The 20,367-nt window shown below is 42.1% G+C and overlaps 1 protein-coding gene across 16 annotated transcripts in view; it reads right to left on the reverse strand.

The window, feature by feature from the left end:
• LOC127374226 (protocadherin alpha-C2-like) overlaps nt 1-20,367 on the reverse strand; it is a 141,729-nt gene that overhangs the window by 3,578 nt on the left and 117,784 nt on the right. For 15 of the 16 annotated variants that reach the window (XM_051419320.1, XM_051419321.1, XM_051419311.1 and 12 more), the window contains 2 exons: nt 12,557-12,621; nt 8,921-9,006 (listed from right to left, as the gene is read on the reverse strand). In XM_051419320.1, coding sequence (XP_051275280.1) covers nt 8,921-9,006; nt 12,557-12,621 — 151 coding nt within the window. Of the gene's footprint in view, nt 1-8,920; nt 9,007-12,556; nt 12,622-16,170; nt 19,381-20,367 lie in introns of those variants that run through there. The other variant, XM_051419304.1, reaches the window with a different exon arrangement.

Consider the following 20,367-nt stretch of genomic DNA (forward strand, 5'->3'; position numbering starts at 1 on the left):
ATCATGGCTATAGTAATCATTCAGTAACTACAGCCTGTTGTTTTGCAATTAACAAGTATCTCTATTTAGTATCTCTACAATTTGACCTCTTCTCAGACAAATTCCCTGACCGAACTGCAGCATTTGAGCTCACAGAACATTCCTGTAGGAGGCAGTTTTGGTGGCTGATCATAAAATTAGTTGCTGCAAATTATATAAAAGGCATAGTGCAAATCTGCCCTGTACTTTAATACACATAAATCTGAACTACTGTGTCAAAACTTCGACTGCAAGGAGAGTTCACCAACATCAACAGCAGCCACTGTAAAAATCTAATCGGTCAGTAATGAACAGCATCCCATGAGGAACAGCCATGACATGCTGTAAAAGGTGGGGAGGTGGCGGAACTTAATGGGAGGTTTCCAAGAAGAGACTGCTAAGTGGGCAATGAATCAAAGGCTCCCTCCTGGCCAAAGCTAACATCCAAGGCACTGTTTGATGAAACATTAAACCCTTCATCATTATGTTAAAGGCTTAGAAAGGTAATAAAGTAATGCTGCAGCATTTTAGTGGACTTTAACTGAAAGGTTTTACTTTTATTGGATCTTGTATATTCTGCCCAATATAGAAAGCCCTTGTGTGTCAGATGTTTGTGTATGGTAAAGTTTTGTGTTCAAGAAGTTAAACCAGTAAACTGTCTCCTAAGGTGAGTGGGTCTAGCTAAGAAGTTCAAAGGCCTCCAGGTAGTTAAAAGACAGGTGAGAAAACATTCACATTTCACAACTGCCACAGGTCTTGTACTCTCTACTGATCTGACAATGGACAGAAATGTCTTGTACCCAACATGTACACACGACAATCCTTTTTGTAAAGGAGCCTGGTAAGAGAAGAGGACACAAAGTAAATGTGTTCAGTAATTACCTGATGTAACTATATTTACGAGGGCATTAACAGCCAACCTGATCATGCATCAAGGAGTAATCACACACTTGTTGTGGGTGTGTGTCATTACATTAATGTCTATGTGCAGTATATAACAAAACTAAACAGAGTCTACCAGCAAAAGACCCCATCACTTTGGTTATTTCCTCACAGCAATGACCTACTTGCCACACTTGCCTCACATATTCCTTTTATTTCTCTGACTCCTTTTCTGAGTTCTTTCCAAAGGGGAGATTAACTGAGCAGAGCTCCATCCAACCAGAAGGAACAGTGTCTGGAAGAAGACGCCTGACCTCATGCAGTACCCAGGGCAGAGAATACCAGCTTCCAATCTTATCTTACCCAGCCAGCCTCAAAATATGCAGACTATGTTTGGTTTCAGTTTTCTTCTTGCTGCATCTCTTGCACAAAAGGAACTGTCATCCTAAATATAGTTGGACATAGAGAATGCATACGTAAACTGTGAATGTACTGATACAAAAGATGTGTGGTTAAAGCAACCATAGGGATAAACTGATATACCTAAATTATCCATTAAATCACTGAGACAGAACATAATTCTTATATGCAGTTAATGGGTTTGTGTTGGCTGCAATATTGCATTGCATTGTTATACAGATGAAAGTTGGTGAATAATCAAAACTAATTCAACCATACATCACTAGCATTAATACGATTTAATTAGTGAAATTATGAAGTGTATTGGTTTCCTTTTTCAAATATAATATACTCCAATCTTATTCCCTCTTTATTTTTTCAGATTTTGCTCACTCGTCGTACTTGTATTCTACCATTTTCAATTACCAACTCTCGGTGAGATCTGCTCACAGTGAAGGATTCATTTAAGTAAATCCATGGCAAACATGATGTCTCCTGCTTGGAAACAGTCCTAATCTGTCATAGAGGCACAAACTGCTGTAAAGCTCCTCTTTTTGCAGGGAAACTGTCCTCATTGAAGCACAGTGGTATAAAATTAAATCCTTTTGAATGCGTGAATTTAAACACACACAGATTCTAATCTAAATTAGAGTTGAGATGATGTGTTGATTAATTGATCAGTCAATAGACAGATAATTACTCAGAAACTATTTTGATAATCAGTTGATTGTTAATTTGCAAGTTCCAGCTTATCCAATGCTCATTTCCCCTGTTTAATAACACTGTAAATGGAATAGCTTTGGCTATTGGCCTGCTGGTTGGACAAAAGAAGCAATTTGAAGACATTGAGTTGGGTTGTGATCAGCTTATAGACCAAGGAACCAATTAATTGAGAAACTGTGTTCAATATTGAAAATAGTTCCAGTCCTAGTCTGAAGTTGTTTAATTCCTTCAGATATATATTTAAAAATAAGACTGGGACCACCATACAAGAATGAATTGGGTCATGGCTTTGAATTGTTTCACATCATTATACCCCAAATAGCTCTGATACTTTCACTGACTCTGACAACACAGCTGCAAGAGCCACAGAGAGAAGACAGAATTTGACAAAGAGACTGAGAAGATTAGGTCAGGACAGACTAAATCCAGTCACTGCTTCCCTCACATGTAGAAACAGAGACAGCTAGAGTCACATTCATTTACAAGGCAGGAGTCTTCCCCCGGTTGCTAAGTCCTTATCTGACTCCCCAAGCAGAAACATGACCCTGATTCTATAATCTCAAAAGGAAGACAGAAACAGAAGCAAAGGAGCACGGAAATACAAAATTAATACTGCAGAATACTGGAGTGCTGGCAGTGCTTTGCTCTAAAGTGGCCACTCTCTTGCTTCTTTGAAATTACCTGTCTGACTTAATGTGGGGACTTGATGAGACACAAGTGCCCCCATGGAAACTACATTCATAAACAAAACAACACCCAGGAGAGTGATGAGTCATGCTGAGAGCAGACAGATGGAAAGGGATAAGGCAGGGCAGGGTCCTCTCTTTAAAGGGTCAATGTCTTATGCTGGATTCTTTTTTAAAAAGATACTGTAGTCTGGATGTGTTTAACGGCTGTTGTAATGGAAAAGGTCATGTCATAATAGTCGTTGCTGCTTTGGATGGTTTCTTTTGTAGTTTAGAAAAAATATTTCTAACAACATTATGCAATTTTGACGTTAAGGACAGTACATATCTGTTCCCCCTGTTCAGTATTTTACCCCTTTTATCAGTCTCCATATATTGTATGTCTTCTCTCTCTTTATTTCCTCTTGCCCTCTGCCTCTCTTCCTTCACCATTATGGTAACAGATTCACCTCGCCAACACTGATCCACACACAGCCATTGCTTCAGTCTGATTTGTCGATGGCTGTTGCAGAGCAAAACTTCCACTCCTCTCTGTTCTTCAAGCACAACCTCCCTCCTTCTCTTTTCCCTGCCAACCTCTCTCTCTCACTCTCCGTCGCTCATTTCCCCTGACCTTTCAACTAATCTTGCATGAAAACTCAGCCAGCTAACACCCGTCTCTCCCGGTTATTAACACAAGTCTTAATTATGCCTATCAATGTTTATGGTAACATTAATGTGATTGGGTATTAAAGAGCTTGTCCATCAATGATAACTTCCAGGCACATTAGAAACGGAGATGACTGATCTGTTTCATAGTGATGACTGTTGCCCCCATCTCTATTACTCTCACCATGTATCTGTAACGTGCACAATTTTAAACCCTCTGTATTCAAGCCACTGAAATCAATAGTTTTGCATTAAAGACTGATTTTCTCCACATCTCCCTCTAAGTTTGATCTCTGGAATCTTCGATCCAGCATCCTTATGTGTGAATGTCTCTTGCTCCCCTGTGATTCCCTAGGTTTTCACAGCCACTTAAATTACCCAAGCTCCATTTTGTCACGTCTACTTTATTCATCCCCTTGTCTCACCCTACCATCGGCCAGTTGGGCAGAAGCGCAGTGGAGCGCAGTGCAGCGTTACATAACAAGCTGAGGAGGAAGAGGAGGAGGAAGAAGAGGGGCCAGGAAGTGCAAGGATGCAGATATGAAACACGATGCTCACCAAAACGGAGGGTGGGAGAAGTGAAAAAAATAGATTAAAAGATCCTGAAGGTGCAATTCTGTTTTGTTTTGTTTTTTTCACACACTGCAGTGGTTGAGAAATCTGTGATTGTTACGATAGCAAAATGTCAGCTGGGACCACACCCTTCTTCAAGATAGCACCTGTGTCTGTTGTGGTGTGTGCTGTGCAGTGTGTCTCCATTTTGTTAAATAAATAAATAAAACCTAATTCATATCCCTCTGTCTGTGTTTTCACTGATATGCCTGGGTGGTGATGGAAGAATACATTTTTGTGCCTGCATAAATTAGCATATATCCAATCTGTGAGCAGCAAATTAAATAAAGAAATAAATAACACAATGACAATGGCTGGTTCCTAGTTGCAGGTTTTTAAGCGCAATTATCCCTCTGCATATGCATATTTTGTGTGTTTGAGTGTGTGTGTGTGTGTGTGTGTGTGTGTGTGTGTGTGTGTGTGATTGCCTTATTAGGGTTTCATGCCAGGCTGAGCACCTTGCTGTCTGCTCCCAGCTGGATCATGTGGCAGATGGTGGACACAAGCAATCCCAAGTGACAGGACTTAAAAATAAGGACAATAAAAATAACACTGAATGTAGGTGTATGTGTAGGAGTCTGAATTGTTAGCTGTGTGTTCGTGTGTATATGCTAGTATGTGTAGGTGCTATGATAAAAAAAAAATGGTGAAGTAGAAAATTAGATTTATTCTCCAGAGTGAAAGGGAGGGAGATAGCTGGCAAAATATCTAAAGACTCAGAGAGTGAGGAACAAAAAACAGAGTGACAATAAAGGAAAGCAAATAACTGAAGTTGAGCACAGAAAGCAGATGGGGTGGAGGAATTCAGAAACAGTGAAAAGTCCCTGACAGCTTCCAGACTTTTCTACCTTGCCTTTCTGATGTGCCAGCAGTCTTTTTGCATTAACTACACCTTAACTAAAATACTGCAGCTATAAAATATTATACCTAGCCTTGAATTATATAAACTGTCTTGTTTTCATAAGTTTCTACCATTTAGTCTCTTTTTAGCCACCACTCAGAGAAATCACTCGAAATGTACTCAAAGAAATCTGATAAATATACAGTAAATGTAAAGGGTGGTCCTAGATACTACACAGCAGATCATATGGTCAAGTCCTAAGGTATGGAAGGATCCAAATGAAGCATAAATCCTCAGCAGAGTCTCCTCTGGTCCACCCTTTTCTCCATCATCTCGTTACACTTTCTCTCCCTCACTTGGCCTTTTGCCTTTACCCTTGAGTCTATTTTTGCTTTGACAGGTGTGTGCTGCGGTTGATTACTGTTAACTATAATCAAATCCGTCTTTCTCTATTCCTCTGTGAATATGTTACAGTGTGTGTATGTGTGTGTGTATGTGTGTGTGTGCAATCTATGTTGATACAGAAAACAGTACACCTGTATCCACCTCTGCAGTACACCACCGCCCAAGTGAATGTAGGTCACTCTCCTTCTGTTACTCACTCCTCTGCTCTCTTCTTTACTTTACACCTCTCTTACCTCCGACTCTCCCTTTCTAAACATATCCCTCCCTCCTGCTCTGGTTTAGCTTTTGCTCATGTACGTGTATGTGCGTTTCAGTCAACACCTCCCTTTGTCGTGTCCTTCACCTGATGGCACAGTCTAACCCCGCCCCCAACCCCCTACTTCAGCACCTTTTGTCCCACACCATATGTTTGCACTCCCTTCTATATAACAACCCCCCCCCTTTCCTCTCTTTCCTGCCAATATTAGGGGCCATGAATGGTTGCCGTGGAAACTACATCCTGCAGTGAGGCAGTAGGACATTGGTAGGAGTCATGGTGACAGTGCTTGTGCTGATGGAGAATAATGCTGCAAGCTCTCTCGCGCTCTCCCCCCTCCCTCTCTATCTAGTCTAACCACCTTCCCCTAGCAACAGCAGCCTCATACAGCTTCCTCTCTTTCCTTTGCTGTAGTCAATCACTCTGATTTAGTCATTGTCATTCCCTCCCAAACAGTTTATGTCCGTCGCTTCTCTACCTTCCTATCCACCTTATCCTTTATTGCTTATTCTCTTCTTTCTTTTCAACCCTTCGCTTTGCAACCCACCCATCTCCCCTCCTGTCTCTCTCTGGCCCATCTCTCCAGGGGATGGTTGCAATTCTGCACAGTTCTCTCTGAATACCTATGTGCCCTTGGTTTAGAGACAGAGCTGTGAAATAGAGGGAGAGACAGGGGAGGAAGACACAAATGGAGTGAAGAAGAGGGAGAGAGAGTTAGACAGCAAGCAGAACCCTGATTTCATTAATGTGGGTCTGTTAATCTGGGCGTAGGCTGCGCTCCATCTGTCACAGCAGGAGCAGCACACAAAGCAGGCAGCCAAAACACACTTAGAAACACAGCCAAGCTCACACGCACACACAGACACATACAAGCGAAAACACACGACAAGAAGATGCAACGATACAGACACACAAATTGGTACCAACACACACATCCACGCGCTTAAAATCAGAGGGGAAGAAACAGGGGCGTTGTCAGCTGTACCTCAGTGTCTCGCATCGAAGCAAAAAATAGACAGTGAGGCAAAACAGCACCCTGTAGGTACAGCACCAGGACTGAAACGATTCCCTCAACCATCAAAACTTCTGATCCCCACCTAAGGACTGCAGCCTGCCTAACAAACAAGATGATTTAGTTATAAATAGCACCGACTATGACTCATACTGATGTGACAGGCCACATTGAATCAATATCTCCATTTCTCTTATTTCAGAGACATGATAAACTGAACTTGAAAGTCAGAACACAAATCTTTCTCAATCTTGTCCTCTAGTCAGGGAGCTCTAGAAAGAAATTGTTTTCATATTATCTGACATTCTTAACCAGAATTATCCTTAATCCAACCAAAAAATGTTATTTGAAGCTAATCTAGCCCTCAGCTAATATTTCCATTCTTAACCTGGCTAACAGTGTGATAAAGAACGTACAGTTGGCCCTTAGGCAAAACAAGGTTAGCGTGTACTCAAACTGCCACGGCTTAATTAGACCACCTTAAATCCTCACCAGCTCATCTTGTTACCACTGACCCACCCTGAGGACGTCACTACTGCCTGTTCTGTTCTCTCTCTCTGCGTCTATCTTTCTATCTCTCTATCGGTCATGTTTTGAAGTGCCTGCAGGCTGTAACTCCTCAGCCAGGGCAAGAAATCAATTGCAGAGTGGAGGAGGCTGTGTGTTTGGAGAGGAAGGGACTGTAGTTAGTGTGTGGGTAGTTTGTCTGCCTGCCCAGCCCACCGCCTCCTGTCTATAAAAGACACCAGGCCAGGCCATCTCTACATTCTTAATTACAACAAATTGCCTCTTTATCTAAACTTAATAGCACTGTCGTCCTCGCTCAAGTCCTCTCATTGGACTTACGTCTATCTAGTTTTCTCACGTCTTTTTGTTCATTTTACAAAGTCTACCAGGCCACTGTTTTCTCTGTTTCACTCTTAATCCTTTTTGACCCCACTTCCCTGTCATGAGGAAAGTCAAGAGTTGACAACTGAATTCTCCTCAAAGCACAGAGGGCGCTGACACTGTGTATGCAGTGCATATTCGGTCATAAATCTTGGTTAGGGGCAGGGAATATGGCATCATATGCAATGACATTCACATTACAATGTCCATGAAATGTCATCTAGCATTGAGTATGCTGTCATTTAGAGTTTTGTTATGCTCTAGTGTTCCTGTTCTTACAATTCATCTAGCACTCTGGTAGGCTCTTTTGTAGTGCTTTGGCCAGACTGATGTCCATAAATGGTTTGTCTTTTTTTTCTTCTGTAAGTAGAGTAACTTCTTGTCACGTTGTAAACAGTTAACATAATACAGATAATGTACCAATCTTTAATAGCCAGGTGGAAACTACATGTAAGTCTGTTCCACCCTTGCAATATTTATGCATGCCTGAAAGCCAATTCAGCAAAAGGTGTAAAATGTTAAATTTAGACTTAATAGTTATCAAGCAACAAGCTAAGCTGACACTTCCATGTGCGTCACTTGCCTGCAGCTGCTTCAAGCAAAACTGCTGCCAATAATTACTATTATTTTCTTGAATAACACTCAGAGTTGCAATTTAATAAACTGCCCTGCCTGATGGCTTAAATTCTTTAAAAGACTGTTTCCCCCATGTGAGCAATATTAAAATCAATCACTAAGGACCAAGGGTGTTGAATGTTGTACAGACTGTAAAGCCCCTGTATAAATACATTTTGACTTGACCCTACAAAACTGTTTGAATGTAAGTAAAGTAATGTGTATAATTATATATGCACAGATAAACAACTGTAATAGTCAGTATGTTTTATACAATTATTTAAAGATTACAAATATGTTTAAACACTTAAAATTAACTCTATTTGTTGCAACCTCCCCTAATCGTGGTCTTTGTGAGTGTGTGTATAAAAGAGCTAGAAAATGAGAGAGATCCACTTTAAGTGGAGAAGGAATGTAATTGTGTTTTATTCTTCCTCTCTAATGTGTGCTCTAATGTTTGTCCTCTGTGGCTTAGTGGCTTATGCCTCCGTAAACATCTTGCTGATAATCCAATCAACTATTGTCTCTCTCTCTATCCTTCTTTTTCTCTGCATTGTCTCCCTTCCTGATGCAGAGACCAGAGATATCCATCTACGCCTACGTAGCATGTGTCATTTCCTATCCCTGCAGTGGGAAGTGGTATGAGTGGGTCGGGGCAATCTCATAGCTAATATCTCTGTTTTCCACATTTTATTATTCTCTTGTGGTTGGATAAGCTCTTGAGGAATGTAGAGTTATTGGTATAAGATAGTCTTGGCTGGTATTCTCTGAATCTGTGTCATGGAATGTGTTGCACAGAGATCCAATAAACTGAATTGTAGACTACTCGGTCCATGTGAGACCTCTTCCTTTGCTTAAGTTTCTTTTTTACTGTGAAGCCAATGTTTAGATTAGCTATGCTTAGTTTAGGTGAGAGTAACATGACAGATTCTTACCAGCGGCGCTGGATGCAGTGGGCCAGTTCTGAACCAGGACCCCTTGGGCTCCCTGCATTACTGAGGACTCTTCCATGTGCACTGAGCTGGAATACAAAAAATAAACATGCACATATTACAAACTGGAAGGATATGCTTTCACACAGTACATACTAAGCCATGTTAAATTAAACTGCAGACATACAAGTAGAAGGCAACCATACACAGAGCAATTTAATACTTAATACTTGGTAAACTCTAATGTTATGATTGTTTTACGTGACTAAAATAAAAGCTCCCACATATCTAACTCTTTCATCTCCATATGTATCCTATCATGCACAATATTGCAAACCTTGGTACACTGTGTGTGGGTAAACACAATCCCAGAAACTCAGATTAAGATTAAATTATTCACCCTACATTTCCTGACAATATTTGGATTATGGATTACAGATGGCTGTTCCTACATTTTCACACTTGCTCTGTGGGATTTCAGCACCCTCCCCTCTACTGAAAAACACCACCCTGTGTAGTGCTGAACGACAGCAACAGAAATACTGCTACAAACCATAATTTTTTCTTACTGCCTCTACCTTATTGTTAAAAGAGACATATTATATTTTAGATTTTAGTCATGAAGATCCAGATGAAAAGTGGGAATCTTTACAAAGGGTCACTGCTTTCTAATATGACGGCAGAACCTCTCTTAAAGGGTCTGTTCAGTTCAGCCATTATCCTAGCCATGATCAGAATATATAACCATATGGTAATTTTATTTGTCTGTGATTTGGCTGCACTACCCATGTAATAGATACCTTCAAGATTCTGGGTGTTAAAAGCAGATATAAGACTCTTAATCTCGACTTTATTTTGTTCAAGCAAAAAGAGATGATTCAGACTAACATAAACATATAAACCTACTCAAATTGCTTTTCTAAAACCACTTCTCTGACTCTCAACCTCTACCTGCTGTTCCACTTTAATCCACTTGTCCACTCTTCTCCCCACTGTCCCCGACTGTAAAACTAGGCCACTTCAAATTGAAACTTTTCTGCTGAGGCATCAACATCAATTGTTTTACGTCTTGAAACAAGAACTGTGAACCAGTGGGTATAGAAACAGAATTCAAACAGAACAAATCTGTAATTTAACATTGCTTAAGACAGTTAAAAGATGTATGAATCTATGTACAGTGATTCTGTGAAGAGCACAAAAGTTATTTGGAGATGGAAGCCATTTTAAGTGCTGCTAAGCAACAGCATCATCAAGGTGCACTGATAGAATATTTATGGCAAACACTGGACTGATAATACACTTTTCAGCTAATCTCAGTCCTTCGTTCTCATTCCACATCAGAACTGTCTGTAAACGTATGATAATTTTATATGCATTAATGCTTTTTCATGAGGCTACATTTATTTGTTTTAATTAATAACTACAATGATGATACAATTAACTCAGACACAACCTCCTAAAATACACAATGACCATGAAATGTTGTGTATTCCACCAGAAATTAAACTAAATTAAATAGGTCAGTGCCGTTACATGGTGTTTGGGTGTGGTATCCAAAATCTCTCACACAAGCTCTGATTATGGATAAACATTCAGTGAGGATTGGTAATGGAACATGGGGGATAGTCAACTTAAAATACATCAGAGACACATTTAATATGTTGGTTCACACTCACACATTAACTCTCAATAATCCCTGCTGTAATTATGAGGGAATCTGTCTATCATTAATGACAGATGGTACACAGTTATTAATCTGACATGGACATCAGAGTGCACACATGAATACCGACTGTATATAGTATGTGTATGTACAATATACAGACAATGTCTAAACTGCATGACATGACTGGTTGAATATGAGCTGAGACAAAGACATCTGGCACTGCATTATGCTTGCTGACTGGACAGCAGCACTAAAGTATAAATAAAGATTGGATCAGTGCAAATAAAGTAGCACATGCTCCAACATGCACAATTCATAAATATCCACTTGGGCCTCAGGAGACCCACGTCTATGAACAGCAAAGGAGGAATGTGGTTTACTTGGAGCTGTGAAAGACTTGTTCACTCCATCTTTTAACATGGTTGTCTCAACCATAACAATACCAGAGCCAGAGAGATACACTTCTGTGTGTGTATGTGTGCCCATATCAATTTCATTATTAATATTAATACACTCAAAATGAACAAGTTCAATTCACTTGTCATTTTTAAGTTGCAATAACTTCATAAAATTAGCAAATAGAACAAATAGATATAAAGTAAACATAACTTAAGACTAATAGTTATATTTACTTAGCTTTTTCAAGGCAATCAGTTTCTTAGTTTTTTAAGTAAGATCAATTTGTCCAATTTGACATTATTATTATTATTATTATTGTGAGTTTCAGCGTTACAAAGGAACACTACTTGTATTTTCTAAAACATAGGGATTGGTTTTCTGTTAAGTGCCAGTTTTTATCCATTTATAAGTGGATAGACTTGATAGATGACATAGATATCACAGATGATAGGTAGATAGATAGAGATACTTCGGCTGAGTCAAACTCATTAAGCCTGTGACTTTTTGTAATTATGGTGACATCTCATTAGCATGACCCTTGATTTGGTCGAGTGCATCTGATCCCACAGGTAATAGCCCAGTGTCTTATGGGTGATGTGATCACTGGTGTGGTCATGCAGCAATCCTCATGTCCCTGATAGGCCATCTTTCCACCTGACTACCTGCCCTTCATCCACCCCTGACACCCTCTCTGCTTACCCTTCCCTCCTGTCAGCGCTCCGTCTGTCTATGGTAATACTGAGAGAGACATTTCCAACAGTATTTATCTTGTTGCCTCTTTCGTATTTTTCATTCAAAAACTTTCAATAATTATTATAAGAGTAAATCATTTCTGCTTATTAAAAGTAGTTGTTTATAATTAAATTAAGGTCATTTGGGGTTTCTCAATTTACCGTATACCTTGTATATTTAATAGAATTAATGTATTGGGGAATGTAAATTTAAATAGGTACAACAAGATGGTAATTATTCTGTTTTGGAAAGCACTGATGCTAAATCCCTCCCCTTTCCCCTCAGCACTAGTCACAGCTGAGCAACACCTGGTAGCAAAGATGATCTCAGACATCTTTACTGGAAGACATTTACACATTTTGCCTGGTGGCCTTGTAATAGGGGAAATCTGTACCCTTTTCATGTTGATGTTGTTTATTACCTTCATCAAACTAAAAAACAGACATGTTTGGGGACATAATGATAACAGAGAATGACTTCTCTGGTTTCTACTTCAGGATGACATGGGCTTCTCCTTTCGAACTGACAGAAGAATTACTTGTGTTTATATCTTAAATGTATAGTATGCCTCAATGGCATCCTGATGTAATTTCTGTAGACTATTTGAGAATTTTTCACACAACTCCCAGAATGAATTGCATACTCTGTTAGGTGGCTAAATTAAACTTCAGTCTTAATGAAGGGTCGGTGGGGCTTAAAATCCGTCATTTAGAGAATGGTGCAGGATTTGGTTATTTGGGATGATAGTGTACATGTTTTTTCGTCTTAAACAAAACATGATGCTTGTGACGGTTGAGGTATGATGAGATACTTACTGCAAAGGCAAAAAATGGGATGCTTACCTCTGCATTACACCTCCGGCTCTCAGGGAGGCTGAATATCTCCAGTCTCCACTCGGCACTTTGGGCTGCAAGAGAGAGTGAGAGGAATTTAGTCTTAAGTACAGGCGAAAGCCAATACCATCTCATTAATAAGTCATGGCGAGGACTGCTAGTGCATGCGCATCACGCACACGCACAAACTCAGTCATACACAACCATGGCGATGACAGCTTGCCTCTCCAAAGGCAGGGGGGCTTTAGAGAGAAGTCAGTGATGAATAGAAGCTTGTAGGTGCACTCATCTCCTCCCATCCCCACACCCTCTCCCCCTCCATCCCTACTTCCATCAATGTCCTTTGACAAAAAAAATGACTTTGAGAGATTCCACTGTGATACATAGACCCTGAGGCTACATATCCAGGGGTTAGTCCACTCACACTAGACTGGTTGTGTTACACTCCATTACCATGGAAACACTGCAGAACTCTCATTCTGCTGTATGTGCTGATGAAAGTCTAAATCCAAAACTACAGCTAATGCTCTCCACCCCTTCCTCTCCATTCTGTCAAGATATTTAAAAATGTGAAAATCGGTCGTCACAAAATTACTGAAACATCAAATGTTTCTCAGCTATGCTAGATCATGGCTTCTTTTCAGAACGGCTTCTGCTGTATTTTTCCTTTTCACCATACCCCCCTCCCTTCCTCTGTTCTGCCTGTGTATTCACCACCCCCTCTCCTGTGCTGTTGAGTTCTTTCTCCCTGTTATATCCTCTTTACACTGATCAAAACCTTGAGTTTCACTGGCACACAGTCTGCCTGAGTCAGTCTGACACATCTCACCATGGTAACTGTGCGCCCAGTCTACATTTTACCCTGCACCCACCGCCCTCCGTCATTTCACTCTCATGAAGGTCACAGGTGGAGGAAGGAGAGGGGAGGGGTGGGCAGATATCAGATTAACCCCCTCTGCCCTGCATCTAGACTCAGACACATCACAACTGAGGGACACAAAGGGACACCACACCACTATCACTGATATCCTTATATTAGACTTCAGTGTCTGTGCTTCTAGAAAGTTCTGTTACCACAAATATATGAAGATACAAAATAATAAAACCTGATCAAATGTGGTTAGAGGAATAAAATTCATTAGTGGTTGAGATTATTCTGTAAAATCAAATTTACAGCAAAATGGGCTGTTAACATGACCACATAACTGATATGAGATTGCATTGTCTCTAATCTCAACCTAAACCACTGACCAAGCTAAACCAATCTGACTGAGAACACTAAATTCTCCCTGCTTGGCCATGCAGTTCATAAGAGACCCATTTGCAATCCCATTTCCTTTCAAATATGACAGATGTTCACTTGCTGCTGAAGCTGCATTGACCTCTATGAGTCTGCAGTGGACATTCATCACCCTTGAAATCCAATATTTGGTCTTAATGAGAGAAGCCTGGTATTCCTCCTGGAGTCATTCAAACAGAGCAGAATGTGTAGAGGGATACAGAGCACTGCAGCATCAGACACTTATCCATACTGAAAACTGAGGGCACGCTTGATTGTATGAAAGCAATCGCTCCTCAAAAAGCAGTGAGTGACTGGATCAATTGTTTAGATCAATATTGAAAGGGAAAATATGTTTGTATGGCTGTAAAAACACCATCAGACAAAAGCCTTTTGTACAGTACATTGTAAGAGAATGAGACAAAAAAACTAAATAAGACCAGCTTGTCCACAAATGGGACTAAACAGCCTTGCTAAATGTTTGACCTGTTGCGGCACGCCAGTGGCCGAAGGGAGAGGTCTGCTTGGCCGTATGGTGTTTATGGGGGTAAATGAAAACACACACAGTCGCACATACAAACATTAGACACAAGCATCTGGAACCTAAACATGTCCGCAGTCTGAAATACTCCCAAGGGAAGACATGCATGCAAAACTAGAATGTAACCAGTTCGCACAGTAAATGTAAACAAAAACAGACAAACAAAAGAAGCAAAGATCCGACTCCTACTGAGGATGAGAAATCAATGCAGTGTGTTTCATCATTGGAAAGGGAGAAACCAAATTAAGTGGAAATTGGAAAAAAAATAATCCAACAGGGTTTTAGTGTATTCATTTCCTTGCCTGGCTATACATTGTAAATCAGGGAATAAAGAAAGCTTTTGGTTTGGCCACTCAACCCTTTTCTCCATTCTTCCCTCTCCCTCTGAGTGAACACTCCTAGCATGGATACAGAGCTCACACCTCCGCCATCAACACTGTCCAATCACCTTTCATCCCCCGCCTCATCTGCGCAGACCCAGCCAATCGACGCACAGTACTTAGAAACACATCGCTGCCAGTTAATTACATAGCAAGAACAAACATGACTGGCATTTAATGAGGAACATGTGAAGTGATAACAGAACAATTACCTTATACATTTCTTTATTCCTCTTTTTATCACTTATTTTCTCTCTTATTAATCTCCTGTTCTGCAGTGCACAGACAGACCGAGAGAGGCTCCGGGCAAACACTATTATGTATAAACAAATATGGTTTGTTTTGTCCTAATAATACTGTTTGTTTTACTACAACCAGAAATGATGCAAACAACTCTGTGCATATTGTCATCAACCTCTTTTACAAGGGAAAAAATACAGTGAAACCATGAAACGAAGCTCTAATCTAAATGAAACTCTGCCTCATTCCTGCCTTCTCCACCGATTCCCAAACTCTGGCTTACTGCTCAGTACCAGAGAAGTACGTGACCAGAAGAGGATATTTTGGTGCAGTGGGACTGGTGGCCCTTGTAGCTGGCAAAGGCTGCTCTATTTCCCAGACTCTCTATAGAGATGACCACTGAATGCCCTTTGGACCTACTGGACTTGAACATTGTGGCACACAGCCCACAGCAGACAAATTACATTGGCTGTGTCGGGTCATAGGTGAACAATAAACTGAGTTTACTACTGGTTTGTTTTGAAATCAGGATAAGTAGCGAGCAGAGATAGAGAGAGAGAGAGAGAGATGGTTCTTGATAAATATAACAGCTCTCTACAAAACTGTGGACAGAATCACTTTATACCCTGAATCACCAAACATCTGGTCTATAGCAAGCGTGGAACATGCACAAAAATACCACAACCTGCAAACCCAACTACCCACTAAAATAAACACACAAACCAGAGAATCTACTCACACTTGTGTATGCCAGATTTCTCTCTAATATTAAGATGCAGACCACAAGATAAATGGTACATAACGTAACAACCAGTAAAGGCAATAATAGATATAAACACACATAAACAAAATGGTATCTCCTTATCCCATATCCTCATAACCTGTTTTTATGTTTATACCTAATAAATGTCCATATGCCACAAAGGACGTTGTAATAGAAAATCTATCTGAAATAGCAGCAAGAAAATAAATATTTTTAAAACCTCACATGTGAGAACAGAGGCTTCAACAGCTCCAGAGCTGTAAATGTCAACTGCAATCCTACTGCAAGAACACCGCCCTAGAGCAAAGCATGAACCATAACTCTCTGAGAATTATCCTTTTATGGCTTGTGCGTTGTGTGTCATTTACTGTTGTTAGGCAATCTAAAATAACAAACACAGAGATCACACCAGACACACACCTGAATGGCAGTTGCGTCTGGCATACTGAGACGCCGTACAAATAACTGGCTCTGTCCGCTGTGGCTGGTGACGTAGCCCGAGCCCCAGGTGCCACTATGCGGCCGTCCGGTGTTGTAGAACATAAAAGTGTCACTTCCTGACGTGGCAGTCAGGCATGTCTTGTAACAGTATGTTTTGGTCAAAGACCCATTTCCCCGCACTTCAATATAATGCGGTTCCACTTTGAGGTCCCGGCGCAGGGCCACATTGTTGTTTGGTTGCCCTCCACCTGCTCCTGCACCTGCTCCTCCACCTCCACCTGCTCCACCTGCAGGTCTTTGTCCACCTCCACCTCCACCTCCACCTCCACCGCCACCTGCTGAGGTGCCCCCCTCTGGAGCACTCTTCTTAGATACGCAACATGGGGAGCAGGAGCCAGGCTGGGTGCAGTAGGCATGGCAACGTACAATGGCCAACACAAAGACGGTGACCAGGAACACAAAAGTTGTGGCACTCAGGGCAATGATGAGGTAGAGGGTGACATTGGAAAACATTAGAGGGCTGTTTGGCCTGATGATGCGCTTGGGGTCAGGGGTCAACTTCGGTGGCAGCTCCAGCACATGCACATGGATAATGGCAGTGGATGAGAGTGGTGGTAAGCCATTATCACGCACCAGCACTGTCAAAGTGAAGGAGGTGGAGTTGTCCTCGATAACACGCCTTGTGGTGCGGATCTCACCCGTGTACTCGTGCACCTTAAACAGGTCAAGATCTGTGTTGGTCTGCTCCAGGGTATAGAGCAGCCAAGCGTTCTGCCCTGCATCACCATCCCACGCCGTCACCTTGCTAACCAACACTCCTGCTTCAGCGTTTTTCATTAGCGTCTCTGTGGTGCGGCTCCCATTGGCAGGTGGGTAGACTATCTTGGGCACATGGTCATTCTGGTCCATAATGTAAACATACACTGTGGCTACGCGGCTGAGGGGAGGCACACCATTGTCCTGGGCTTTAATCTGAAAGTGAAACTCTCTCAGCTTCTCAAAGTCGAAAGCTCGCAGGGCATAGGCCTCACCTGTGTTAGGTTTGATGCTGACGTAGCTGGCTACAGGGATACCATGGTTGTTGTCATTGAGGACAGTATAGGTGATGCGAGCATTTTCTGCAGCATCAGCGTCTATTGCCTTAACAACACAGAGAGATGCACCGGGAGCATTGTTCTCTGGAATATAAACAGTATATGATGTCTGCTCAAAACGAGGTGGGTTGTCATTCACGTCTGCAACGTCCACCTTAAAGGTCATTTGAGATGACAGGGGTGGGGTGCCTCCATCCACAGCGTTGACAGTGACATTGTAGGATGAGATGGTTTCCCGGTCCAGGAAAGCAGATGTGACAATGGTATAGTGGTTCCGGAAGGACTTGATCTTAAAAGGCAAGTTGGGCATGATCTCCAGGCTAACTTGTTTATTTGGTCCAGAGTCACGGTCATTCACACTGATCAATGCTACAACCGTGTCAGCCCGGGCATCCTCTCGTACAGGGCTGGAGAGCGAAGACAGTACAATCTCAGGAATGTTGTCATTGACATCCAAAACTTCTACAACTACTTTACAGTGTACTGCCACAGGCGCTGGCCCTTTGTCCATAGCCTGTATGTACATTTCATATGAGTTTGTCTCTTCATAATCTATATTGTTTTTCACACGAATTTCCCCTGTGTCTGTGTCCATGGAGAACATCTGTCTTACTCTTTCTGGTGTGTAGCTGCTGAAGGAGTAAAAAACTTCCCCATTTGAGCCCTCATCAGGGTCTGTTGCGTTTAACTTGATGACAAGGGCACCCTTTGGAGAGTTTTCAGACAGTTTTACTTTGTACACGGAGCTGTTGAATGCAGGCACGTTGTCATTGGCATCCAGGATACGTACATTGATTTTGGCTGTGCCAGTTCGCTGTGGGGTGCCTCCATCTATTGCTGTCAGGATAAGCTCATGAGAGGGCATCTGCTCGCGGTCAAAGGGCTTTTTCAGAATAAGCTCGATGTGCTTATTGTTGGAAAAGGGCTTAATGGAGTCCAGGGTGAGGTGGTCGTTTGGGCTGAGGCGGTACTGCTTCACAGAGTTGGAGCCATCATCTGCATCCTGAGCTCCTTCAATGTGGAACCGCGACCCAGTGAGAGCGGACTCCGACACCTCAAGCTGATATTCATCTCGAGGGAACTGTGGCGCGTTGTCGTTCACGTCCAAAATCTCCACCTCCACGTTATGCACCTCCAGTGGATTCTCTAATACCACCTCCAGGTTGCGTGAACAGGTGCCAGTGAATTCACAAATTGTCTCTCGGTCAATGCGGTCACTCACCACCAGTTTCCCCGTTTTGTGATTTATAGTGAAATATCTGCGGCCACTGTCCGATGTGATTCTGATTCGTCGGGTGGAAAGTTTTCTCAGGTCCAAACCCAAATCTCGGACAATGTCACCGACCAATGCCCCGTTCTCCAGCTCCTCCGGAATGGAGTATCGAATTTGTGCATTTGTAAGGCCACTGAGTACGAAAATAACCAAATACAAGGAAAAAGGCACATTCTCCTTTACACTGTAACAGCATCCCGCCGTCACAGCCATCGCAGGCAGGCAGAATTTGCAGACGGGTCTGAGAAATCTTTCCGCCTTTTCAGCTTGCTGTGCGTCCCCACCCGCCTCATTAAAAACGAGGGAATAGTCCGTGCATAACTCCGACTACGTGCAGGACGACCACCGCATCCTCTCAGGTGCCTGTTTAGTGGGAATTTTCCCCTGTGCAGCCATGTTTTCCTTTGTCTGTCTGGGTGCTGTTTTTAAATTTCTCTATCCTCCTAGCGAAGCTGACTTTCACTGATGCTGCCTATTGGTCTCTCTCTCTCTCTCTCTCCCTCTCTCTCCCTCTCTCTCGCTCTGCCTGCGATGTGGTGGTGGTGTCTGTGGGCAAAAGGGGAGGGGGAGACACTCGCTCAAACGATGCTGGCTGCATTTCAGCACCTCCGACAAAATGATCAAGCACCATCTTATAAAAATAAAAAACCCAAAGACGAAAAGAATCTGCAGTTTTATCTATGCAGATCTGTAGATACACGGAGCGGTCAATGTCATCTGCACAGCGACGTCGATCAAATGAATTCGACACAATCGTTTTCCCTCTTTTTGCCAGCGCCACCGCCCTTTTCATTGTGCGCTGGGAAACTGATTTATGAACCAGTCTGGCAATTGGACTTCCTCGCTGATGAAAACACACAATTACCCAGGAGCCCTCTAGCCAAACGGAAAAAGCTGATTTCTGATACATGCAGACAATATTTTGGAAATAAAAGGAAAATGATAAACAAATAAAAAAAAATAAAAAAAATCTCCATGTGAATTGGTTTTAGTGCAGCAACTCCCAGTAATGTTCAGCGTTATGACCTATATGAAGAAGGGGTTTTATTAGGTTATATTTGAGTTTATATCACAACAAAAGGTAGCCTCAGGTGAAATGAGCTGTGAGGTTGAGGGGGTTTTCAACCATCAGACTAACAGTGTTCTGGATCTGGCTGTTTCACCTTGTGTCTGTTCACGAGTTAAGTGCTGAAACACTGGGGACTTCTGTCAGCACAAAAACATTTTCTGTTCCTTCATATCACTTTTCCCCACAGTGACAGCTGACGATGCTTTGTCCTTACACCTCTATCCGACGTGCGCGCTGCAGAGCCCTTTGCGGCACAGACTCGTTCCCACATACAACACAAAGCCCGTGATGTCACGAGGACGTTAACTGGTGACGACGCTAACCGGGTCACGGACAAGATGCTCCAGATGTGACCCCTTTCCACATCTGGCAAAAATACAATGCTGGCCTTTCCTGATGGTTATGCACACATAAACTGCGCAGGCACTAAGAATGAGTGACATATTGGAGGGATATTGCACATACAACGTGTCTCATTAATTGACACCCAGACACCCACAGCATCCAGCTGTGACTGTCCACTTACTCCGGCCTGACAACCTATGTCGGCTTACCTCAATTAAATAAAATAAAAAAAATTGATTCTAGATTGATGTGATCCATCGCCACATTTAAAACAAGTTATATGCTTTTAAGAAGTGTCCTTGTGAGACCCGGAGCCTCCTTGATTCACCTCGGCCACTAGGCCTAGATGAGAGTCCACCGCCCACACAATCTTTTTTCCTCTCCTGGTGCGCTGC

This window comes from Dicentrarchus labrax, unplaced genomic scaffold, assembly GCF_905237075.1.
Source record: "Dicentrarchus labrax unplaced genomic scaffold, dlabrax2021, whole genome shotgun sequence".
NCBI classification, from domain to species: domain Eukaryota; kingdom Metazoa; phylum Chordata; class Actinopteri; family Moronidae; genus Dicentrarchus; species Dicentrarchus labrax.